We start from the raw sequence: 27,163 nt of genomic DNA on the forward strand, positions 1-27,163 counted from the left end.
CCAGTGCCGGATTACCCATTAGGCCAAGAAGGCACTGGCCTGTGGGCCCCGCTCCTTATAGGAGCCCTGCAAAAACTGTTCAAAATAAAGCAGTGCAGAAAATTAAAAACATATTAGGAGATCATTTGCCTGGGGGGCCTCCACAGCATTTACTCCGGCACTGCCCACTTGCTTTAGTACTGAGTGCTGCATTTTTGACACATATGAACTGGTCTTCCTGGTGTACAATTTTATCTTAAGACGCTAATGCCTGCTCCTTTAGTATTTTTTTTCCTTAGGGATGTGCAGTCATTTCATGGTTCTTCAAGTTTGTCAGTCACTGGATCCGGGTTAGTCCAAGGGGAGCATGGAAGGAGTGGAGCTCTTGGACAGTGCTTGGGGTGTCAGTTTCCTTTCTCTCACAGTGGCTTGGGGACTTGCGTATGATGTGGTGGGAGTATGTTGGTTAAGTGTTGCATATCATCTGTGGTTCCTACTTGGGCTATTGTTGTGCCGGCACAACACATTGCTCATTTCTTAACACTTTGAACAAGTCTTACATGTGAACGCTGCTATACAGATACTATCATACATGCCAATGTGCCCCATGTCATTTGAATGGTACGACATTCATTTACCGACAGTCATTTTTTCAATGTGTTTTTTGCCAAAATTGTTTCTCTTGAAAAAACTCTTTGAAAAACATAAGGGGTAGTGGGGAAGGGTATACAAGGGGTAGGAGGTAGGGAATAGTGTTAGACAGATAGGGGCAGGGGGTTAGGAAGAACCCCGCAAAAAGTTAAAGAACAACAATGCGATTCGTTTTAAAAAGAAATAACTTCGAAAAGACCCGTCGATAAATGAACATAGGTCCCATCGGAACTGCCAGCTTCACTTGTGACATTGGATTCCTGGTGCTTGCACTGCTGTAAGCGGGGAAGAAGGCACATCTTTGCCTTCTGGGAATTGTCGTTCTGCTATTTCTATTATAAACCCAGGATTGTTAAACCTGGTTTTATATCTCTCTTAATCCCAGATTGAGAGGATGCTTGTTGCCCCAATTTCACCTTTGCCAATTTGAATTTTTAGTACGAACACAAAAGTGCAAACGCAAGGGGGAAAACGGGGGTTAAGCTCAATTTAGTGTAGGTTGATGGCAAAGGGTAGAGCGGGTCAATAACATGTGGGGGGCGAATCACCCACCTTCAAAGAGTGAGGTAATAAATGTAAATTGCTGAACGTGAAATTCGTAAAAAGACAACTCGTTATGATGTTGGCTGAAATTCAGCAGTAAATCTGCTGCACGACTCCCTGAATTGGTGCGTGTTACCATCACTCGGTCGCGTAGATTTACCTCTGGGTTATGTGCAGTGGCAAGACAGTATTAATTCCCAGTTTTGGGGTCCATCGTGAGGATTTTGGTAGAATTACTGCAAGCTATAATTCTACCATAATGAGTTCACCGATTTGTAGTGGTAAAGCGGAGTATCCACTTAACAGCATTTTGTTGGCGGTGCATCCTCCACTTTACCGCCAAACTCGGAATTCAGCGGTGCAGTTAAAACAGCAGTTATTCCGTTACTGCCAAAAAAGTGTTCGAAACAGAAGAACTACAATTTTTTACCACACCGCCTAACTCGTGATGAGGCCCTATATCGATGAATTAGCAAGCAACCAGTAGAATAAATAGAAAGAAAAAGAGGACTGGGTGTGGAAAACCCAAAAGACACATGGGTATCTGGCATACATGAGAGAGAGGAAGTAATCACTCTTGTTCGAGCACACGTGTGAGTGTGAAAAGATATTTCCTAAAGGCTGGTTCTTCATCATGTATTGATGACTGTTTGGGTGATGCTATTAAACTATTCAAATATATTGTTTAGCTATATCAACAAGTACAATAAGTATACTGACCTCCAGCCGCAGCCAGGCCACGTGCACGCAAACGGTTTCTCTCCCGTGTGCCGCCTCAGATGGGCTTTGAGGTGGCTGCTTTTGGTGTACATCTTGGTGCATCCAGGAAAAGTACATTTGTGCATTTTGATGAGTTCTGCGGCAGGGCTCCTCTGAAACTTTTGGCCCACAAGGATCCCCGCCTGGCCCTGAAGCCCACTGCCTGGCCCAACTGGCTTGGCCGCGATGGGGACGGGCGCTATCCGCACAAACTTGGGCGAGAGGTTCGAGTTGGAAGACGGGACCACCTGAGGCACAAGGGCAAAGGTCTGCCCTTGAATGTTGACGAGAAGTTGTGCGATCTTAATGTTGTCCGTAGATTGTGGCTGGGAAGAAGGAGCCGTGCTCGACTCTTGTTTGATCTGTACAGGCTGAATTTGAAGAATAACCGGTATTCCTCCTTCGACAGCTGCCACTTCACCAGAGGAACCGGCATCTTCACTTGTGGTAATGGATTCCTCACGCTTGCATTCTTTTAAACAGGAGTCGGGTGCACTGTCATCTTTAGGTCCCTCCCCAGCCGCAGAAACATGGCTGAAAGTTCGCACATCCTTGGACGCCTGTTTCGTTTCTCCTTTTACATCCAGCTCCATATTTTCCTCGAGAAACTCCTCAATTTCCTCAAGTGTTGGTTGAAATACCCTTGAGTCCTCCATATCCACCGAAAAATCAGGAATATTGAAATTCTCCTCTTTCACTACGGGACTTGGCCTCCTTGTCTCCCACCACGTTTCGCCCGTGTTGCCCAGCGAGGCCTGCGACAGCAGGTAATCCAGGATATTGTCCTGGCTCTCTGCACTGGACGAGCTCCCATAACTGGAACTCAAGACCTGAGAGTCAGGACTGGAGCAAGAGCAAAAACTTGAGGAGTCGCTGTCGTCCTCCGACATGGGTGAAGGCAACATCTGGTAGGTCCGCCCACTGGTCAGCATACCCCCAAAGTACCTGACGGGGGACGCTGCAGACGAAAAGGATTCATCCAGAGGAAGCAAGTGGTCTACCATTCCTAGAGAACGCCTCTTGGAAGTCCCACCTCCCTAGGCCAGAAAAAGCTCCAGAACAAGGCAAGGAACACCTGCAGAGAGAGAGAACACAAAGAAGCTGTTAGAAGTCAGGATACTGCATTTCCTGCCACTTGCACGCACAAAGTAACTCTGTGGTCCAGCTTTGCGGATGCAATGCTCTTTACATGCAAACTTTGATACAATCTATTCATTGCTTAACCTAAGCGATTTACGATTGCCTCAGCTTTTCCAAAAGTTGCACCAACTTTGCAACATATTTCTTTCCAAAATCATTTCACAACAATGAACTTGTTGAGCTGGTGGAGTCACCCTTATCCAGCGACGCAGTGGAAGTGTTACTGACTCAGGCAGTGACATTGGGCCAGGCAGGAGCCCAAGTCAAGCAGCTCACGGTGGGGGGTTGGGGGGCAAATGGGGGAGGGGTGAGTGGGAGGTTGACAGTTGCCTCATGTTATGAAGCATGGTAACGCTAGCTGGCAAGTTGCACAGAAATAGTAATAATCAGCTAACTATGAACCGTGTGTATGGTATGGGACGCAGTGAAAGTACTGCTTCAAAAATGAAGGAACCTGAAAATAATAGACAAACATAATTTGCTTCAAAAATAGAAACTTTAAACAGGGAGACAATAACAAGATGTTAACATTATTTATCAATGAAGAAAAAAAACATCAAATCAGTGATGTTTATGCACTTGCATCCACTGAATTTGGTTCTCTGCATTTCCAAAGGTGTTGCTCATTTTTCAGGGAACAAGCAGCAAAGATGTTACAAAAAAATAAGGGCTTACCAAAACATAAAAATGGAGGTGAGTTCGGTGGGGGTGGGTTGCACCCCGTTTTTTTAAAAAAAATGATTCAAATGCTCAGATGCAAACACTGGTAATGCATGCAGATAGAAACGCACAGATGCAAAGACTGGCAATGCATGCAGATAGAAATGCACAGATGCAAAGACTGGCAATGCATGCAGATAGAAATGCACAGATGCAAAGACGGGCAATGTATGCAGATACAAATGCACAGATGTAAATACATCACAACCAATAAACCCAGGAGCAGCGTGTGGAGGAGTGATTAAAGGTGGTGGTGGTGAAGTTTTTTCCTCCATATTTGGAGTACCCCTTAACAAATTTAAATAATGAAGTCAGAAACCAAAAAGTAATTTTTCATACAAATACATACACTTTGACAAACTTCCTTTTTTCGTGAAAAAAGGAACACACTTTGTTTTACTATGTACATTGCATCCAGTAGAGTGTTAGCTATCTATGCCTCCTCATTATTAGTGCTTCATTTTTAACCTAGTCTATTACAGCTAGTGCAACACATTTCAGGTTTTTGGTGTTACTTCAATAACTAAATATGCAAACTACTTCCTTACAACAACCTCAAAGACAAACAAGTCAGCTAGTAAAACAATCTGTCAACATACCAAATAAAACTCTTTGGCGTCGACATTTTTATTTGCGTTGAGTCTAGAGAGGCAAAAGCAATGTGGAGGTAATGGTGTAGTTAATAACTACCTTGGCATGGCCACTCGTTTGGATAATATAAGTTAACCAGTTAATCAGTACTTATTTTATGAATCATGGAAGCTGGGATTCAGACAGAGTTTCTTTGCCCTTTCATATGTTTAGTACTTAAAGTCCTTTATTAACTTAATGAATCACTGTTTCTCTCATATCTCATTTCTCACAGGCATTTAAAGCCAGCAGGACAACTCTGTGGATTAAGTGCTTTCTTCATTGGGCTGAGTACAACCTTCAAGCATGGGTTTGAATCCTGGGAGGGCTGCCTCATCCCTTTACCATTCCGAGATTGATAAATTGAGTAAACTTGTATTGATAATATATTAATCAGATCTACTATTAAAGAGTTAGAAGCAGAGCAATGTGACTTTACGTAAATTATAAGAATTCAATATAAATGTAACTCATTGCTTTTTACATCATCACAAAAACCTGACACTACATTTGAACTTATTGATACCCTTATTTGGATTCTAAGCAGGGAAGCCAAGTATTGAATGGGTAAGGTATCTATGCTATTCTGTCACCCATAGAGCAGCAAGTGAATACAAAATCTGAATCAGCGTAGCAGTCTTGAGATTTCCAAGATGTCAATGGGGTCCCAAAAGCTGCAGTGTGGCCCCATGCCAAGTTTAGGATAGTGCCTACATTGCCCAGTGTAGAGAATGCTGTATTCTTAAAAGGAGCCCATAAAGGTCAACAGTTTCATTGCTAGCATACATCTCCATCCCAACCCAATCACAGCCCCAGACATAGGGTCTGCGCATTGGAGCAGGAGGGCATAAGCTTTAGACTTGCAGGTCTTCATTTCACGCCCAAGCTTCTTCCATCTCCCTTCTCATCTACGTTACATCCACTTTTCACCATAGCTCTTTGAAGCAGCCTGTCTGGTGGTATTTAGCGCTGGGCAAAAACGTCCAATGAAATTAAGATCTAGTTATTACACTTGAAACTAGGGGTGCACCGAAATTCGACTTCAAATAATTATTCGGCCGAATTCCAGCTGAAAATGAGATATTCGGCTTCGGCCGAATGCTTAATTAGTTACCACTCGAAGCAGAATAGTTTCCTCTACAAAATACATGAATCATTCTTTTAAAAGAATCATTAAAAAAATGCTGCTGACAATAGTTTTTGATGGACTACAGGCAGAGAGATGTGAAAGTGCAAAGTCCCCACCCTTAATGTGCTGGACAGACTTTTATCTCTTGACTTGCTGGGGAGGAGTGTGCTGAACAAGCACTCTCAAAATTTGAATGCATCTCTGGTCTCCCCTGTATTTACCAGTTAAAAACAATTGAGCTGAAACAATAGTTTATGGAGTCACTATTGGAAAGTAGTATTTTTTAGGCACTTAATGATTTGCTGATGAACTGTGTGAGAAATCTGAAAGGATTCCAATCCCACCAATTCCCAATCCAAATAATATAATTAAGTGGATTCATATATATGTTGCAGAGATACCAATACGTTCCAAAACCTGAGCGAAATAGCAGCAAATAATTGTATTCAGCCTGCAGGCCAAGGTTATGAAGCATGTAAGATGGCTCAGTTGGAAGTGTGCCTGCGGCAGAGATGTGCTTGAAATATCGAAACATAGGTAACAATTTAGAAACATTGAACCAAATTGAGGTAGATGTGAAACAAATAAGTAAAATAAGCATGCACATGACAATTATGGATCTGAAAATCAGTACTGTCCCTTACTTATAGGGTCGGCTGAGAACTTTTGAGGACTCAGCCATCCCTATATACTTAAACATGCCCCACCAGAAAAAGAAAGAAAACTACTATCTATTATTGAAAAGACATTTTTCAGATGCCCCATTCCTAATCAATACCACAGGTGAAAAGCATGGCTTTAGCATCTCAAAGGTTTGTTCTCAGTAGCATGTCAGCAGTCAGCAGGGGGTCCGCTGATGTCATTGCTCCTTTTGTGTTTCAGTGCCTTGCTGGAGCCAGAAGGCTAAAGATGGGGGCAGGTCCAAAGGGAACATTTGAAAATAGCAGCAGACACGTCCCAGTCTCCCCTCACAGTGTTTGCATACATACATGCTATACTTTTGGCTAGTCTTAGTTACTTGGGCCCTGCCCAACAAGCGGCACCTATTAATGCACAAAAATACAAATTGTCCTGTCATTGAATAATTTTTTTTCTGATAATGTATTCCTTTCATGGTTTTCACAAACATCTTCTATAGACAACAAAGAAATGAAATGCAATTAAAAGAAGATGTACATATTTTAAAGGGTGTTTTTAATTAACAAGGTGTTTTTCTTATCTACAAAACTTTATTCATTGAAATGGCCACTATGCGACACCAGCTGAATAATTTTCCAGCTATTCGTTATTCGCCTGAATACTTAAATCTACTATTCGGTACACTCCTACTTGAAACTAATTTTGGTGGGTCATCAACTCCAAGGGTGTTTCTCTTCTGCAAATAGGTAACTCTGGCATACGCTGGGCTTTAAAGCGGCAAGCGCGTAATACATGTAATAAGTGTCACTCAACTGTTTTGTTGTGTACATAAAGCAGAGCGATCCTGGCAACCGGCACGTGGTGGAGTGCCTCCCCGTCTGCTGCCCTGCAGAATGTCCTCGTCCTATGGTGAATTCTGCTGCCGCTACGGAATCTTTCCGTTGCACCTGACCCATGCCGTCTGTAGTGCACTCCGGTTACCTACTACTGCGTCCGTGTCACTTAACAATGCGAAACTCCGTTCTGTAAATGTTCTGTTGTTCATATAGCGCTTAATGCTGGGGGTGATCGTGTTTCTAAACGGCAACTCTTGGCTGCGACTCTCTGCCTTACTGTCCCGCGGCTGCACGCTGTCCTGCAGAAGCCTTCCCAAGAATGACTTAAGTGCGCAGCACTGGTGGACCTTCATTGTTCTGTCGCTTTCCCTTGTTCTGTCTCTTTAGTAATTCTTCCCTTCCCTTGCGCTTATCTGATCTGAATGTTACAAGGCTGTGAAGATCTGTTCCCCTTCCTCCCCTTTCCATTTGGGGGTCTACGAAGTGGCTGTGTTCATAGATTGCACCTTATGAGTCTCCAATAATTGAATGAATAAACAAAAAATGTGTTTCCCAGATAAGTGTACTGAGGTAGATGGTGATAAAAATGATTTTCCCATGACCACATAGTTTATAAAGTGAATTAGAACCCGTGTCTCCTGGTACTACAACTGACAATTCCCTCACTAGGCATTGGTGAAATTCCTGTGGCTTCCAGTTACATTATGAAACTGATTTCTTGCGCCATTTGATATTTTTTTACTGGTGTGGAATTTAGCTACATTGCTTGCAAATGTGGTTAAAAAACAGGGGGGCTTTTTACCTGAATTATGGGCCTGTGCCACATGCTGCATGTGAGGATGCATAACTGACCACCTGAAATACCTTTATTGCATTAGCAATTCGTCTCGGAAGGATAGCTAAGGGGCAACGTGCTCGTTTTAGAAGCAAGACGACACAGAGCGACACGGGTTCGAACCCCAGGTCTGCGCTTAAAAACCTCTGGGTATGAAGCGCGTTATAAATAACCTATCATATCGTAGCATATGAATTAGCCAGCTCCGTCACTGGCTTGCTCCTTTCCTCCTTCCCCAATGTTTTCCCTCTCTTCTTACAGCAGTTATGTCTCTGCTCATTGTCGGGGCTTTGAATGAGCTGTGCTGTGGGAGAGAGTCTAAATGCGTATACAAGTAGTTACAGACTGCAATCTGGGGAACCCGATTGGCTATCTGCCCAAAACACTCCAATAAAGGAGTTAATATAGCGTTGTTGGCCGTAGAACTGGTCAATAACACCTGCTGGTGCTTCCTTTCTTATGTATCCAACTGAGACATGAGTGTGGAAACGTAAGGAGAGTAGGAGCTATCTCAGAGCTCCTTTGATTGCATAAGCTGCGCCTCGAAGTGTTTTCGTTTCAGTTTAAGGCACGATGGCTGGCAGTATTGCCTAGCTTCTAGGAGAATAATATTAGTGAATGAATATGCCAGTGCTTACATCTCCTCACTACCTCTCCTCTTTCCAAATTCATATGTATATTGTAAGAGCATCAGTTTAGGGCCTATAGCGGTAGTAACAGACTGCATTCCGAGCATCCTGATTGGCTGTCCTGCTCTCATCATTTCAATGAATATTCTATTGTTGGCTAATTAACAGCACAGTTTCTATTGTCCTGTGCCAGAATTCATAACGAAATGTCTGAAAATGCAAATGGTTAACAGGATAACTGGTGTATTGGACTTTCTACTGGGGTTAAACATGAGACCTTGGCAGCCCGCCATGCTCAGGGCTCCCCCAAACCCCAGATTCCACTCACGCTGGTCCCTTTTGGCTTGTGATGGATTCTGTTACTTACTGCCCTCCAGTCTCCCCGTAGGCTGGACATGCCTTGTATGTGGCTGGCTTTTCTCCAGCCCTACGGCCATTCCGAAAGCATCAGACAACATCATAATGCACACATTTCATCCCATGGTTCATGAGTGACTAGCTCTACCCAAACCCATCATGCCTTTCAAAGGCCGCAGCGCCTAACCCCCCAAAACAGCCCACAGGTAAACACTGAGTGACGTGCTTGACTCTGCCCCAGCCTCTCGGGCCTTTCTAACGCAATGGCTGTCACCTAATCCTCCGAATTCCTCTGGGTCCAGCCCACCTCCGTTACATGTCGCTGGCACATTTCTTCTGGGCTAAACCCACGACAAAGCACTGCGTGACGTGATTGACTCTGCCCAAGCCCCTCGGGCCTGTCAAACGCACTGGCTGTCACCTAATCCTCTGAACTCCTCTGGGTCCAGCCCACCTACTGTTACATGTCGCTCGCACATTTCTTCTGGGCTAAACCCACAACAAAGCACTGCGTGACGTGATTGACTCTTCCCCAGCCCCTCTGGCCTGTCAAACGCACTGGCTGTCACCTAATCCTGCGAACTCCTCTGGGTCCAGCCCACCTCCTGTTACATGTCGCTGGCACATTTCTTCTGGGCTATTTGCGCACGTCAAGGTGAGAGAGGGGAGAAAGGACGCAGCGGAAAGTTCTTTCCACGGGACGGTCGTGTGACACGCCGTGCTGTCACCCGATCCATGCTTAAGCGTGTGGGTGTAAGTGCACCCTGGGGGGCACCTGTGCTGGTGTGCGCCTTGCCCCTGCATTGCTACAATGTAGATAGCCCTGGGGCTTTGGAATACGGATTCACATCGTTGTTTATTCCGAAAATCTGAACTCGAATCCCGGCTTCTGAACGTCACCAAGCTCTATGATCTTCAATCGCTTTATCTCTGCGAGGTGCAGTTTCCTTGCTTACAAACACGTGGAGTGTCCTGAGACCGGAAAATCGCTGCTGAAAACGCAGTCAAATGGGGCATTTGCACACGCACAGCAGTAGGTGATTGAGGGCCGTGAATGCTGAGCTGAAGTGGCTATTTTCCCAATACAGACTGTGATTTTGGATGAAGTTTTACCCATCCGGGGAAAAACAGACTGAGACACCTGTTGGGTTGTTATAGTGAAGTCAAAAGAATACACCAAGGTGGTTAACAGCTGCAGATTCGCGTCCCTCCAGCACGTTTTCTCCACTTGCAACTTACCTAAAAGCTGGTTTCGGTTTTAAGGGAGTTTTCCTCAGTGCTTTAAATGGGCTGGTCCTCAGTATCTGCATTTCTTATATTTGAGTACCTGCACTTCTCAACGCCTGAAAGAGAGTACTGGTACTCAACTAAGCAGCAAAGCGAAAATGAAAACATTTCTTTACGCTTTATTGCAACTTAAAGGATGAGGAAAGGAGTGCCCTCTCCCTGGTCCTCAACCCACCACCCGCAGTGCCCATAATGCCTCCTTCAGCACCCACTGTGCAGAACACAAGGAGAGACAGACATGCCGCTTCTGCGCTCTCAGCACACTAAGTGTGGGCCACTGTTTCCCAAAGTGGGCAGCAACTTTTCATTAGTGGAGCTGGGATTGATATGGAAAGCCTGTAAAATTACTTTTTTAAGACGTTTCTTTGTTATCAGTAGGTACATATTCTAAAATGTAAATGCTTAAGTAACTGGAGTTGTAATGGAAGTTTGTTGTCTGAAAGTGTGCCCACAGCTCCGGTTACCTGTCGAATTTCTTATTAGGCAAAGAAAGCGAGCAATAATAAAACTCCCCTTCTGAAGTTTAGTTCACAACTATGATATCTGCTAGCTTGATATACAAAAATAGAAAGTCTTCTTTAATATAGATATTCAAACACTCTTAACAATGCATAAAAACAAACTGGAAGTGTGTGTGAAAGGATCACAGATACACTGCTTTACCAAAGTGTGTGCTCCTTGGTACATCATGTCATCTCACTGGGCATTGCCTTCAAACAACAGGAACAGGATGTGCCTAAAAGGGACCTGGGCCCAAGGCCAGCGCCAAAAGCACTGTGCTGGAAGGTCCGGCTTTGTAGCTTGGTGAGTACCTGCACTTCTCTTTTTCCATTTAAAACACTGGTTTTGCTCAATTTCGATTTGATTACTGTTTTTGGACATATTGATTGGAGGGCTATTTCCCCTTTCATCTTTCTGCGATCCATCAAATGAGTACCTCCAGTTTGGTTATGATAGCAAAGTTATTAAACGAGGCAATTCACTGTGTGGCCTGTACCAACACAAACAGACAACATGGTATGGCCCACCTCTTGTTCCCTGCTACTGGGCCTGATTCACAGAAGCATTTTATAATGGCGCAATCCCATAGGAAAACGCTGTGAGAATCAGGCCCACTGCCTCTTGGCTAGAGATGGCCCACGGGTTGAGGGCCCTGCTACAGAGACCTGTGTGTATGGTTCCGGTCACACGTTCAAATATTGTCATTGGCGACTCAGCATTTTATCCTCCTTATGTCAAGTAAATGAATATATGGAGGATTTGTGACTATGCCGCTTGCTGGTCAGAGAAGGGTTGAAGGCGACATTAAAAACAAGTTGCAGGAATCATCAGCCTTCATGGGGTGAAAACATTAAAAGTACAGCATTCCCTATGACCTATTCTTTGGTTTAGTAATTTAAAAATAAATGTTTTTTTTGTTTTTATAGACCTGAAAAGCAAAAAGAAGAAACTACCCCATTGACCCCTTTGTGGGCAGTAGCACACGCCACACTTACTACGCCCCCAAACCCCCTCCCTATCCACCCTCACTTCGCGTGACCATTGCCCCCAAGAGTTCTGGTAGTGGGGGCTGTATCCCGGAGGCTGCAGCTACGCAGAGGGCAGTCTTCTGCCTGCATTCTCGCCTGTAAAGGTATCAACAGTGCGCTGCCCTTTTCCTCATGGCCTAGCGTAGGCCTGGCCGAGGGCGTGCCACTTTTTTGGGATTTCTGCCGCACAAGCGCGAGAGTTGCGGTTTGCTCAACGGGCCGCCTCGTGAGGGCCACGTGGGGCTGATCCGGAAGTTCAGCGAGAGGTTGATGACGCCCTCTTCCCGCCCTCGTGGCGGGTCACCCGCAAGTCAGTGGCGATGGTGTGCTTCCTTCCGACTGACCTGCAGTTGACACCGAGTTTATGGCTTGTTTTGCATCGTGCAGAACAGCAAAATATTAATGATAATACATATTAACCGCCCATAAAACAGAGGGGGCGGGGGTTGGGGCAGCTCGGAACTCGCGAAATGATAATTACTGTATTAACCACAGAAGGATGAAAGAGCGAGGAAGTGCTGGGAATTAGACATGTGTCAAGTAGGTTACAAGAACACACACCCACCACTGTCTTGTACTAGTTCGCTGTTAACATCCGGAGTGTGATGCAAATAAAAGAAACATAAGCATCACTCTTCTCTACAGTAAGTGCGTTCATCAACCAATCTAACTTATCAAAACCCAGGAACACATTTTCGAGTGTACTCGGACCAAAGTGACCTTTGTCTTCCTGATAAATAAAAGCTGCATGGGTTACTTAACATAAACAGTACCCATTATATCCATCTCAGAAGCATGACATCCTGTGGCATTGTAGAGACGCACTTGTGATTGCAGGTTAATCATAGATCTCTGCGATAATTGCATTAGTCTTCTGAGCTATATCAGCACTAGACTAGAGAGAAAACGATGAAGGCCTAAATGGAGTTTTTTGGGATATGGTCTGATCAAACAACCGTCCAAGTGACATTTCACTCTCAGCTCTTCGTGCGAGTGGGCCCAGTCCCTCGTGCGTGTGGGGGCGGTCCAATGGTCTTAGGTGATCAGGTGAAAGATCTTCGAAAGGTAACACTTTTAAGGCTTCCTTGAGGGCTCTTAGTTGGAGGTCCAGTGGGATCCAGAGACGGGAAGCCTGGTACCCTTATTGTTCCTCCTTTGCACCGCTATGGCCCTTAATTGGCTGGCAGATGAAATTGTTGTTGCTTGATCTGCTGTTCCTAGATGGACCATAGTCGGGGCTGTTTGACTTGAGTAGATGTCCCTTTACCCACATGAGAGTTGACTTTCTTGCATTTTCCGGCCCTGCTGGTTTTGTGCTTAACTTCGAAACTCTATTTGAGGTAAAGTATTGCCCTTAGCTTTTAGGCACCCCTTCTTCAGCTTTGTCTTTTCCGGCATCATTGAGGGCCTATTGCCTGTAATGTCCTATTCCATTTAGGCGAACCAGCATCCACATGGGATGGTGTTTTCCTCTTCTTTTTCTTCCTACTGAAACCATAATGTGGCGTTTCTATTCAATCATTTACTTTTTCATTTACTTTAATTATTTTATTTTTGGGCTAAGAGTTACACACCCTTTTATCCCTTTAAAGCACGATTCTCTAGTGTATGTTGAATTACCTCACACTGAGATCGGGTGTGTTCTCTTACTCTCCCTTTCTGTCCCAGCGGTTACATTGATTATCTGCTTAGAATATAGCACTTTCAAATTATCCATTTGCTACAACCCTGGGCTAGGAATTGGAATGCTTTTAAGTATTGTTCAGCCATCGTTGGGTGGCTCTTTTAACTTTAACATCCCCCCTTTATCATTTTTGTCTTTTTTTCCCTAGGGGTTAATGTCTTACACATCTGACCTTTGGTCCTGAGGAAGGCGTTTTCTGTTAAAGTCTTTACGCCGAAACGTATTTGACCACACCTGGTTGACCTTTTTCGGCCCCCAGAGGTGATATCTGTGCCTGCATCTGTTAGGCCAGATCCTATACGTAGACCCGAGCAGTTTTGTAAGAAGTGAAACCCGAGCAGTATTATCTGAGGTTTTCCATAATTGAAACAGGATGGAAGCAAAGTGATCTCAGAACACTTCTTGGATATAGAACAAGAATGTATTTTTTGTGACATTCAGTGTCTCTATTGAAGGGAAAATTTCTTTTTTCTATGTTTAATTTTTTCTTGTTTGTTTTTTCAAAATGTATAGTTTTTCTTTTTGCAATTGATGCAGGTCTTGTTTGGATTATTATCGTTCTGTATGGGGTATGATTTATTGAGATATTGTTGATCTGATTGTCATATGTTTTGAGCCTGATACATACCTAAAAAAAGGGAAAAAAAGTGTCTAACAGCTAGTGAAATGTCACAGAGGCTCATGTGTAATATATTGTCTTATGTTCTTTATTAAATAATTGAAAAAAACATCCTTAATGTATAGGGTGTAACTTCATATTTGGTTAAGTGACAAAATCAAAGTAAATGATCCAATTATATATTTTTTTGTTTGGTCAGAGAGAAAGAGGTGTGTACAGGTAATACATATACCATATCACCAGTTTATAACCTGTGGGGACCTTTTTTGTTGGTTTTTGCTGACCCTTTACCCACATGTGCTTTACAGGTAATACAGAGGATTCGGAAAGTGTTGCATTGTTAAATCAGTAACCAATAAAATGCTTAGAAGGGTATCCATCTCAATTTCTAGTTCACATTTCTAAAGCACTAAGAGCCCGTCAGGCATCCAAGCGCTGGGAACAGTGATCGGCCTGATGACCATCAAGGTGTGATCAGACTTGCATAGGTTTAAAGAGAGCCTGGATACCCATCTCCATTTCCTTTGATGCCTCGGTAGGTCCTTCTTTGGGGCCACTGTGGATACTGAGGGTGCAATCATCAAACCATGGCAGTATGGGAAACCGAGTTATGTGGGTTTGATGGTAAGTTTGAAGGAACGGTAAGACTCTTCTGAGGATAAGGAGAGGAACGTTGGGATTTTTCACAACAGCCGCTGTCTGTTGGGAGAAAGAGAGATCAGCATCGAGCCAGACCCTAAGATTCTTTGCTTTCTCCGATGGAGCAGGAGCCGCTCCCAGGGCCTGTGTATAAATGAAAGGTAAGCGTTCCACGGTGGTGACGATCAGTTATGAGGATCTGTAAATCTTTTGCCATTTAGGCAGAGCTAAATTTCCCCTGTCCAATAGAGGATTGGTTGCATCCAATTGTTCATGCTTTATCGTTGTTCCAGATCCTTATCCAAGCGAGTATGGGTCAGCATACATTTGCAATTGTAACTGATGGAATGTGATGACCTCAGCTAAGGTTGAACGAAAGTGGCGATAAAGCAGAGCCCTGGGGGACAGCACAAGGAATATTTTTGCATGTGGATGAAAAAGCGCCAATTTGAAGTTGTTATCTATGGCCGGTGAGAAAGGAATGCATCGATTTGAGAGCATTACCGGAAATCCTAACCCACTTCCGCAGTGGGTCAATGAGGAGTTAACAAAACACAACATGATACAGCATGCCAAACCATAACATAATTGCACATAAAAGGAAACAACATATCATGATCTTACAAAGCATGCCCCCATGAGAGAACATAAAATAATGTACCCTAAACACAGACTATACATTTATTAAAACAACATAGCATAGTCATGCATAACCACGAAAGACATAACATAACCCAAAACCACATGATCTCAAATCACAGAACACAAGATAACCTTAAGAAAACTCCTAACATTGTATGTTTTACATAGAGCAGCATACCAAAAATTCCAATAACAAAAGACAAAATAACCTCACATATGATAACACATGAATACCTAGCTGAACAAAACATAAATAAACTCCTATAACACAACAAAACACAACATAAGGTCACATAACAATCCACTTCCGGGGGGACCCCACGCATGTTTCCCCTTCTTCCTGACCTTCCAGCATGTCCTCCCATGGCACCACCTACAGGTACTAGGCCGGTTTCTCTGCCATTCCTATGTTCCTTTTCACCACCACAAACCGGGATGAAGTTACCGCAGGTGTGAGTCCAATATGTGCTCCAGACAAGCCTTGGCGCTGGAAGACCATTATACTGGTTGCTGGTGCTGGAGGAAGGATTGCTCAGGGGCAACGCGCGGAAGCAAGACAACACGGCGCAACACAGGACTCGAATCCCAATCCTGCGCATAGAAACCACTCGCTGGTATTAAGCGCGTTATAAATGAACAATAAAATAAAATAGGCAAGTGGCCATTTACTTACATAACACACCAAAACTTTACCTACAATGACCTGAAATATCAGAAGATAATCTCAGATAACAGCAGAACTATAACGTAAACTCACGCAACAAAAAACAGCTTTACTGTAGCCTAACATAATACACAACATTAAACTTGGCATAGCATGTCGTAAGATACTATGCCATAAAAGATACACTCCCCAGGGTTTCCTTATCCACGTGGCTTACTTTTCTTTTTTCCTTTGAAACTGTAGACAGGAAACAGAGCAGGACCAACAACACGTGTGGCAACCGAATTCGAGAGGCACCTCACCCACTGGCTGTCGGTATTTGTCTTTCTTTCCATTGGTGCTGGGTTTGGATGCATGCCTTAATAATAAGCCAGTTGTATGTATCACTGTCAACCATTATTGCCCAACACACGGCACATGGAGTTCAAGTTAAAGGCTGAAACAACTGAGGTTTGGGCTCCGGTACGCAGATCTATGCAACAAACATACATGACATCCTCCTCCGTGCTTCTCATCACAGTCCTTACTCTATGAAGGCAGATATCAAGGACTGTGACGAGGAACATGGTAGGAAATGTTGACTATCCCAAACCCCCAGGCTCAGACTGCCTCTGGAGAAAGAGGGTCGAATTCGCAGAGATTTTTCCAATGGCATTACAGCATGAATTTTGTCCTGAATGCTTATAAGCTCTTCACAGAAATAGTTGAAGCCTCACACCCTGTTCACAAACTGTACAAATTGGTATATATGCCCTGGAATGGAACTACTTTTATTGGTGCAGTGAGTATTGTGACAAATGAAAAGAGCACAGATGCAACTTGCATTACTTCTAACAAAGGGTTTCGTGCTGAATCACTATGAGAGACATGTTTCAGATATAAAATTGTGTGCATTCTCATGTTCCCAAAATGCTCTTTGCTTTCATGCAAATGACCTGCCTTGGGTTCCTTGACGTGATTGGGGTTTTTGTATGAGCTGGACTGAAGCCAAACCCTTTGATGATAAGATATGATTGGTTATTTATAACACGCTTAATACCCAGAGGTTTCTAAGCGCGGACCCGGGGTTCGAACCTGTATTGCTCTGTGTCGTCTTGTTTCCAAGGAAAGCACTTTGCCCCTGAGCTATCCTCACTATGCTGTCCATATGTACCCCAACGCCACCAGCGAAGTAAGAGGGGGTTCCCTGAGTACATTTGTTCCCTTTCCAACACTGACCAGAATGACCTGGACTCGTAATGAAGAATACTGGCAACTGCTCAGGCCATTACCGCCTCACCCATCGTCCTTGTCACAGTCCTTACTTTACGAAGGTAGATATCAAGGACTGTGATGAGGAACATCTGGACTTGGAGTGATGAAGATTGCTTGTGAGTAATCAGGTCATTACCCTAACAAGCTTTATTCTTGGGCCTCACATACCTTGGTGCCTAGGCAGCTAGAAACGAGCACAGGTGCGCTATCTTGTCATACTCACTACAGCGCCACAAGGCCCCACCTGTAGCAGATGTGCTCTGCACAAATGGCAATTGGCAAAACAAGTATTTCATGTAAAACGACTCTTTGTGAATTCCTTTTTAATGTTCAAGTCATGTGAACAAGTCCCCAAGCTGAGCTCGGACTAAAGCAGCACTTGAAAGATGCGCCAATCGCCAGGCAACTTTTCCAGCAGCGCACGCATTTTTGTTTCACCCTTTTATCTGCTGTACATTTCTTTACCAAACACGACACTTATAAATTAAGTATGAAAGCCTCCGGGTTCCAGCTTTGAATCAGCACCGAGGTTTAAAACCTTAAGCAACCTGTTTTTACAAAATCCTAGAAAATAGGCCCCTGTTCTATGCAATACACTATTTACATACATGCCTACATGTCCTAATCCATTCTGAATACGTTAGCCCAAACCTGATTTGAATGGTGCATTCTGGGACTTGTAGTCTTGAGTATATCATGGGGCTATCCAGGCCTACAAGTCCCAGAAGGCAAAGTTAAAAACAGGCTGGACTACCATCTCCCGAATGGGAGAATAGGGCATGTTGCCATGAATTCTATTAAAAACTTTTCAGCTGTGCTACAGTACTCAGCTGCTCACATGTGTTCCTTTGGCAACTTGTACAAGATGCTAAGCACACTAAGCGCTCGGTGTGTTGGCACTAAGTTCATGGGAGCGCAGTTTAGAGGAATGTTTCACTGATCACCTGCTGGAGCATGTCAGGTGCCTCACTCCCTTGGGTGAAACATGTGAGGACAGGCGAGCCCGGCAGCATGTTGATGTGCAAATTGGATTGTTGGCTTTTGGCCAAGTGTTGTGACGTGCCGACTCTTGGTTAAGCCGTCTTCTAATCAACTTGGCTACTTTTCCGGGGGACGTGCCAATTGTCTTGTGATGATATAGTCTTCGTGTCGTTTTTTCTTTTCCAGTCCTGGGCTTTCATTTAACAAGTTAGTGTGCTCTTGGAGTTGTAGCCTTGGTTAGTTTCAATTAATCAAATTGATCTTACACATCTGATGCCAATAATTTGTAAAAGAAAGCAATATTTCACAGGAAGGGATACGCGGGTTATTTTCGGAGAGAGCGTACTGGCGGGAAAAACAATAAACTAACAACACAAATTAGCATTCTGTTTCGATTCAGGCAATATTCTGGTTACTTCACCAACCAATCATTAATCAGTTAACTGTTTGGTAACAATCCCATCTACCTGAAACAGAGACTGAGCTTCAAATAATATAGTTGTGTGCTTAGATCAAGTGACAGCAATGTGTCATCTGCGCCATGGTACAAATTGGACAGAGCAGGCAACCGCTCCTTTGACGTTCTTGCTCCAGACCGTTGGAACGGATTGCCTTTTTGCATACGTTCTGAGGTTTCTCTTGATCATTCTGAGAAAAGGCTCAAAACGTTGTATTTTACATAAGATGTTCTTTTAACTCGGTTTTACTTGTTGAGTCTGTTCTTACGCCTTCATTTTATCCCGTGATTAACGACTTCTATCTAATTGTTAAGTTTATCCTTGTTGCCGGTCTTGTCCGCCTTTTAACTGTGTTCTTGTTTACTGGTTTAGGGCGTTTTATACTGGTTTTCACATGTGTATGGTCTTTGTTTGGTTATTCTTGTTTAACCTTTTATCATACAATGTTCGTAGCGCCCTTTTGCCTATGGACCTACAGTGCTGTATAAATGTGTAAATAAATAAATAATCACAATAATACTTGACTTTTTTTGTACCAAAATGTATTATCACTTTTGTTCCATGATTAGCCCATCTTAAAGCAGTCAATTTCAAGCAATCATTGATCGTTGAGTGATCAATACAGATCATAATATCCCAATGATTTAAATACATGTCACAGGTGTCTGGAAAATACACCTCCCCAGATGCGTTGGACTACAACTCCCATGATCCTTCACCACTGTTTACGCTGGCTTGGGCTGAAGGGAATTGCGGGAGAAAACCTCTGGAAAGAAGGCCTATGCTATGTCATAGCCTAGTAAACCATGGACATAAAATTGAAGAAATGTTATGGAGATCAAACTATTGGAGTGGATACATTCCAGTTATAGTTATTACCATATGTCCAGGTGACCCATAGCTCTGTAATTGTTTATCTAAGCAGAAAAGCTGGAATTCCTGGGGTCAGCATTTACTGAGAACAAACTATGGTATGTTGCCTTCAGCCTCCTCCTCCCTTTGCCATGCAGAGGAGAAATATCATTGTGTACAGCCACGGCGTTATTGTGCCTAGTGTATGGCCCGGATGTCCGGGTCAAGTTCAGGGTCACGGCTGGGGGCAGGCAGGGCAGAGGACGCTCGGATCCCGGAGAAGATCCGTCTGTGCAGCGCCTCGCGCTTCCGCCGCTCCCTCTGCGCGGCCCCAGTGCAGTATGACCGGCAGTAACCCCAGTTCCCGAGTTCCCGCTGTCAATATTATTATCAAAGCAGAGTGGCATTGAGCGCGGGAGCGCGGGAAAAGAAGGAGAAGCAAAGGGGGCAGGGAAAGGAGGGCGGGCGGATAGGACGGGGAGGGGTAAAATACAGCGAAAGCGCTGGAGGAAAGGGGGAGGGAGGGAGGGAGGAAGGAAGGAAGGAAGGAAGGAAGGAAGGAAGGAAGGAAGGAAGGAAGGAAGGAAGGAAGGAAGGAAGGAAGGAAGGAAGGAAGGAAGGAAGGAAGGAAGGAAGGAAGGAAGGAAGGAAGGAAGGAAGGAAGGAAGGAAGGAAGGAAGGAAGGAAGGAAGGAAGGAAGGAAGGAAGGAAGGAAGGAAGGAAGGAAGGAAGGAAGGAAGGAAGGAAGGAAGGAAGGAAGGAAGGAAGGAAGGAAGGAAGGAAGGAAGGAAGGAAGGCGTTAGTATTGCGCTTGGTTCAAAGTTGAATTTTTCTTGCGAATGTGAATACTTGACGCGTGCGTCGGTGTTTCGGTTCATTATTTGGTTATTCTAGCACCAGATGTATGATTTCCAAATCTTGACGAGTCTATTCCAAGCATGTCCTAAATAAAATAACAAGATCACTTTGTCCACGTGACCTACGGGGACTCGCGGATTTATGTGACACCCCGCCCCGCCATGCACATCTGAAGTGTGCAGGGGCTGGCTCACCACCACGAGCACTGCTGAGCAAAGACTGAGCTGAAGACAAGCCGTGCTGATCTATGTGGCAGGAAAAGCTGATCACAACGAGAGCTAATCACCACACAGGCTGCGCAGACGACAGCCCGAGCTCTCCTGCAGCAGTTCACAAACAGGGCTGTTCACAACTACGAGTGCCAACTTTTGATTTTCGCGAACGCGCAGAACCAACTTTTGATTTTCGCTACAGGGCAGACATTCCCACACCTGGCCAAGTGAGGGAGCCGTACCCAACCGCGGGACGAAACAAAACGTTTTGCAGCAAATTCACCTGCGGGAATTGGAAGAATGCCATCGTTTTATAGGCACATCTAAACATATAACATCTTAGCAACAGTCGCCAAACCTGCTGAGCTGTCTTTTTGGTCCGACCCCCCACCCACCACAATAAAGGCTGAGATGATGAGGGGGCATTCCTACCATTGCATGTTAACACTTCACCCAGCCTGAGCTAAGCAGGAGAGCATTATACAGCCCTGCGGAGTCCAGTGTATTTACAAAAGCATGGCACTCAGTCAGATATGCCTGGGAAAGAGAGCGACCCCTCTTGGGATCATAGCCAGAGCTGATCGCACACCAAAGTTGATCAGAATCAGAACTGATTGCATATGCCTGGGAGAGAGACCGACGCTGCTTGTGATCAGAGCCGATGGCACACCAAAGTTGATCAGAATCAGAGCTGATTGCATATGCCTGGGAGAGAGGCCGACGCTGCTTGTGATCAGAGCTGATGGCACACCAAAGTTGATCAGAATCAGAACTGATTGCATATGCCTGGGAGAGAGGCCGACGTTGCTTGTGATCAGAGCTGATCGCACACCAAAATTGATCAGAATCAGAACTGATTGCATATGCCTGGGAGAGAGGCCGACGCTGCTTGTGATCAGAGCTGATCGCACACCAAAGTTGATCAGATTCAGAACTGGTCCCATATGCCCGGGAGAGAGGCCGACCCTGCTTGTGATCAGAGCTGATCGCACACCAAAGTTGATCAGAATCAGAACTGATTGCGTATGCCTGGGAGAGAGGCCGACGCTGCTTGTGATCAGAGCTGATCGCACACCAAAGTTGATCAGAATCAGAACTGATTGCATATGGCTGGGAGAGAGGCCAACGCTGCTTGTGATCAGAGCTGATCGCACACCAAAGTTGATCAGAATCAGAACTGATTGCATATGGCTGGGAGAGAGGCCGACGCTGCTTGTGATCAGAGCTGATCGCACACCAAAGTTGATCAGAAGCAGAACTGGTCGCATGTGCCCGGGAGAGAGGCCGACCCTGCTTGTGATCATAGCCAGAGCTGATCGCACACCAAAGTTGATCAGAATCAGAACTGATTGCGTATGCCTGGGAGAGAGGCCGACGCTGCTTGTGATCAGAGCTGATCGCACACCAAAGTTGATCAGAATCAGAACTGATTGCATATGGCTGGGAGAGAGGCCGACGCTGCTTGTGATCAGAGCTGATCGCACACCAAAGTTGATCAGAATCAGAACTGATTGCATATGGCTGGGAGAGAGGCCGACGCTGCTTGTGATCAGAGCTGATCGCACACCAAAGTTGATCAGATTCAGAACTGGTCCCATATGCCCGGGAGAGAGGCCGACCCTGCTTGTGATCATAGCCAGAGCTGATCGCACACCAAAGTTGATCAGAATCAGAACTGATTGCGTATGCCTGGGAGAGAGGCCGACGCTGCTTGTGATCAGAGCTGATCGCACACCAAAGTTGATCAGAATCAGAACTGATTGCATATGGCTGGGAGAGAGGCCGACGCTGCTTGTGATCAGAGCTGATCGCACACCAAAGTTGATCAGAATCAGAACTGATTGCATATGGCTGGGAGAGAGGCCGACGCTGCTTGTGATCAGAGCTGATCGCACACCAAAGTTGATCAGAAGCAGAACTGGTCGCATATGCCTGAGAGAGTGCCCGACGCTGTTGTGATCGCAGCCAGAGCTGATCACAAGCAGAGCTTTTAGCAGAGTCGATCTAACGCGTCAGCTATTCCTGGAACGCAATCCACACGCTCTGCCTGCTCCCAGGAGCATATACTGGCTGCATTCCTCCGCACGGATCTCAGGCCGCCGCGAGCCTACCGAGTCCGGGAGATCTCCAGCACTCTGTGAGTGATCAGCCATTCATGACTGCAATACGAGAGAGAGTGAACTAACATAACAAATGCCAATGTCATGGGCACGCACAGCAGAAACACGGTGAAGAAAGCGTTCCCTGCAGCGTATACAAGAACACGACCAGCCGGGTGCACGTAGAAAAGGACGTCACAGGTGCACCAAGGTAAAGCACAGCGTTTACTGAAGTTCTATCATGTTCAATAACAAGTCCCCGACTCAAACTTAACTTGAGTGCGTCTTGCCCCCCCCACAGCGGATCATTGTTCGCATTATAAATGCATCTAATCGTTGAAAACATAACCTCGATGTAGATGTTCAGGGGCCCAGTACATCCAAAGATAAATAAACGAATTAGTAATAACTTCCCATCTTGCAGCAAGGAGGCGCACGCACCCGTCAAACGATTGCGACCAGCTTCCCGTGTGTGCAACCATGCCACGGTGTACATTAACCCTTTGCCGTAAACAGAAATATTGCCACGTTTAAAAGTACCATCTCTTTAAAATGTCCCAGTGCATCTGTATGCACCCAAGTCGCTGTCGCCTGTCTCCTCTCCACCCACCCTCCCAGTCATCAAAAACTGCCAAAAAAAGTCAAACGCACCCCAATACACCCTTTCTGTTTGAAATGTGTGCCAGAAAATGCACATATATACGACATCATATTAGATCAAAACAAGAACAGGAATTAAGAAATCCCCTTCCCAGCGCTGCTGCGGTGTGATCTTCAGCGCCACGCCGCCACACTGTTAACAGCACGCTGCCATATGCTTCCAGGGTTGCCCCTGTAAGACACGTTCTCCGCGCGCATTACACCATCAAAACATCAGCATGAATGTATGCCTACCTGAAGGCTCGGCCAATGAAAAGAAAATCCAAAATGCCTTATAAAAAAAAAGAATAATCAGGAAAGCCCGCGGTCCAGGTGCGGCTGCTGCAGAGCAGGCTGGTGCCCTTGAAAGTGAGGCGCGCGGCGGCTGCAGCGGGCTGCTGCGTCCTCCAGCTCCGGGTACTACACTGTCGCCGTCACATGACCGCGCCGCGGGTTATAAAAGTAAAAGCAGGGGGGAGGCTCGTGGAGGGCTCGACCCGGCGCCTCCTCGCCATTGGTCGAGCCCCCTTGCCATTTGTCGTCAATAGAGGACCTGGCAGGCCTGCCTTCTCAAGCCACGCCCCTCCCCGCTGAGAGCAAAACAAGCCGCAGGAATTCCTGGATCGCCCCCCCCCCCCCATGCCTCCAGCTGTGAGAGGCCCGGGAGGAACATGGGACGGTTCCTGAAGAGCCGGTAGAGCCGGGGCGGAGAAGGCTACATGCCAGACATGTGTCTATAGTTATGCTGGCCATACAGTCTTATTCCTAAACGAATAGGGTGGTGTCTCAATAGGCCGGTGACCCCGAAGCCAGGAGTCACGGAGACTGATTTACAAAGCGTTTTTCAATGGGATTTCGCCATTGTTAAACGCTTTTGTAAATCATGCCCATAGAGTTACATGGTATAAAGGCATATTGGGCAGAAGGGACAGACAGCTGTGATTAGACTAATGGAGCTGATCAAGTCAATCGGGCTGGGGTGAAGTCAGTTAAGTAGGAGATCCCCCAAGATGGGAGCCGCTGAATAACGATTGTGGCTTCGGGTTATCACGAATAAAGGGATTTTGGACGGATCCACTAAGCGGGTCCACTAAGCCATTGCCTCTGAGAGGACAGTTACTAAGGTGCAGGGTAAGATGCCTGACGTGACTGTGTTTGCCACATTCCTACAGGCGTTTTAGGGGGACCAGCCCTCCTACCCGGACCAGCCTTTAAGCATCTATTCCCGTTTCCACATAACCTGAACGAAAGGGCTTTAAGTGAGTCGGGGCTTAATGGTGCGGAGCCCTGGCAGGCTCAGAAATATGGTTCTGAGACGGGGCCCTTCCGGGGCTCCCTCTTATCCCTTGGCAGCCAGGTCGGCTTCCTTCTAAAGCCTGAAGCTCTCGCACATTTATGAGAGCTTCAGGCTTTAGAAAAAAGCCCTTTTTCCATAATGGTGGTGCTAGCATCAGAATTGCCATGTGCTGATGCCACCATTATGGAAGAAAAGGTTATTGAAAAGGTGAGGCGCTGTCCCCCGATAGGTATCCCTTTTGTTAATAGATGCTGAGATCAGCACCCTCTCCACTGCAGTGGAGAGGGTGCTGATTTCTGCAAAGGGCTGTCTGGCTGGTGTGGCGAAGAGTTGTGTGTAACCCATTGATCCGGGTTCCACAATGGTGGCGCTAGGGGCTCATCAAAGGGGCGTGGCCCACCCCGAGGCCACGCCCCTTTGATGAGCCCCGTCTCGTTTTCTTTTGCACATAAGGCACTGCTGGTGGGTTCCGAGCGTCATAAACGCGAGGTAGGAAAGCTTCGTTCCTGGACTGGCGGAGGGCACTGCATTGCTCAAGCTTTGCTTACATCAGAGCTCGTGAAAAGCTGCAGCAGGCTGCGGCTCAGCTTCCACGGAAGCCAGCACTCCCGACGCGGAACAGGTGCTGCAGCGCCCCCTTAAGCCATTAGGAGTGGCACGTGGTCTTGTTTTTCGGCCATGTGCTTCATTCACCAAGAAGCTGGGAACATGCCGATCCGTGTGCAGACGCGAATATAAAGGCACAATGGCCACCTCTAAACGACGAGTGGCAATTTTCTCAACAATTATTATACAGTTTATCAGATTTGATTCCTAATCTCTTTCCCGTGTTATGCGCTCCATAGGCAATGCTCTAGCGGCTGCCCACCCTTCATACATGTTCGTTTGCATATAATTGGAATCTCTTTTACCCTCTGTCTGTCTTTCTCTCTGTATTTCCCTCCCCCTCTCTATCGATCTTTCTCCTCTGGCGCTCTCTCCCCATCTCCTCTTTGTATCTATCTCTCTATCCCGCCTGTTTCTCTCACTCACTCCACCCCTTTCTCGCCGTCTCTCTATTTTCCAGTTCACCTCCCCTCCTCTCTTTCCCATCTTTATTCCCTTCTCCCTCCTTCTCTGTTCACCTGCTTGCTCTCTGTCTTTCTCTATTCTCCCCCTCTCTCGTCTTCTCTTCCCTCGCTTATCTTTCACGCTCTCTCTATTCCTCACTCTTCTTTCCCTCCCTCTTCCCCCTCTCTCTTTCCCATCTTTTCTCTAGAATCCCTTCTGTCTCCCTCACTCTTTACCGCTCTCTTATTCTTTCTCTTTCTCGCCCTTTCCCTCTTTTCTTCTTTCTCCCATGTTCTCTCCATCTTTCTCTCGTTCTCTTTCTTTTTCACGCGCTTCCTCTCTCTTTCTCTCTCTTCTGCCCCCCCCCTTTCTCTCTCTGTCTCTCTTAGTCTCACTCTTCTCTCTGTACAGTCTTTCTCTGGCTCGCCTGTCCTTCACACTTTCCTCCACTAACACATCTCTCTCCACTGTCTCTGTACCACACTGTGCACCTGTCTTTCTGTCTCACATCTATCTGTGTTCCCATTTGCTCAAAATGGTTCCAATGTTTCTCCCTGCCACCTGTTCCCCTTTGCTCTGTGATAAGGTTGTATGTCTTTAATACAATCTTTGTCTATTTCAAAATCCTCTCTCTCCTTTCCTTGTCTAGCTATAATGTATTTGTGCACTGTTCTCTGCAAAGCCAGTCTTTGTAGCCAACAACTCTGTGCATATCTTTCTTTCTGAACCTACTGAACCACCTCTCTCTCTCTCTCTCTCTCTCTCTCCCTCTCCAACTCTCTCATTATCTATCTCTCATGCTCTACACTGTGTGCCTGCCCTGTCTATATGAACACTCTTTCTTACTTCACCCTTTTCTTCAGACCCCTCTTTCTTTCCGCTCTATCTCAGTGGCATCCGCCCAGCTGTATGTCCTCTTTATTCCCCCAGTATGCCTATGTCCTTGTCATCAGCCTGTGTGCCATGTGTCTCTCTGTGCATTATGTCACTGATCCCTCTGTCTCTTTTCATCCTGTCTCTGTGCCACCTGTCCAGCTGTAGGTCTGCACCCTTCCACCTATATGCCTGTGTCCTTGTGCACGCAATCTTATCTATTTTCTCTGATTTAATACCCCTACCACGACAATCCCATCCCAACATTCTGGGACATGAAAAATGATGTTTTGATCTGAATATTTTGTTTTTATTTAAAACAACAAATCAAAAGTAAAGTTGACCCCCTCATTTTATGACGAGGAAATAACCCACAATATTTTTAAGAAACACATTTCATTTCATTTCATTTCACATGCAACTTGCCTACAGAAAAGAAAAATAACCCGTCTGATATGTTCTTGCTTGCATCCACATTGCACACAAAAATATACAATATATTATTCACTTAACTTTCTCTAACAGCATCGACAAGTATTGGCATTAGTGAATATTATTCTTGGGACAATTCTACTCTAAATGTAGTGCACTGTTGCTTTGAAGTGTAGGCCTGTATACAAAATATGGGTGAGATGTTGGACTATTTTGTCCACAGGCATGGATTTAGAATAGGACTTTT

General features: G+C 45.5%; 1 protein-coding gene across 1 annotated transcript in view; it reads right to left on the bottom strand.

Moving 5' to 3' along the window:
- The window catches only part of KLF15 (KLF transcription factor 15), a 56,626-nt gene extending 32,836 nt beyond the window's left edge, over positions 1 to 23,790 (bottom strand). The window contains exons 1-2 of the mRNA XM_069643396.1: positions 23,520 to 23,790; positions 1,894 to 3,007 (exon numbers count right to left, since the gene is read on the bottom strand). Coding sequence (XP_069499497.1) covers positions 1,894 to 2,936 — 1,043 coding nt within the window. The 5' untranslated portion in view covers positions 2,937 to 3,007; positions 23,520 to 23,790. The remainder of the gene's footprint in view (positions 1 to 1,893; positions 3,008 to 23,519) is intronic.
- Between the last annotated feature and the right edge of the window lie 3,373 nt (positions 23,791 to 27,163).

Source organism: Ambystoma mexicanum, chromosome 2p, assembly GCF_040938575.1.
Source record: "Ambystoma mexicanum isolate Mex_15411 chromosome 2p, UKY_AmexF1_1, whole genome shotgun sequence".
Classification (NCBI taxonomy): Eukaryota; Metazoa; Chordata; class Amphibia; order Caudata; family Ambystomatidae; genus Ambystoma; species Ambystoma mexicanum.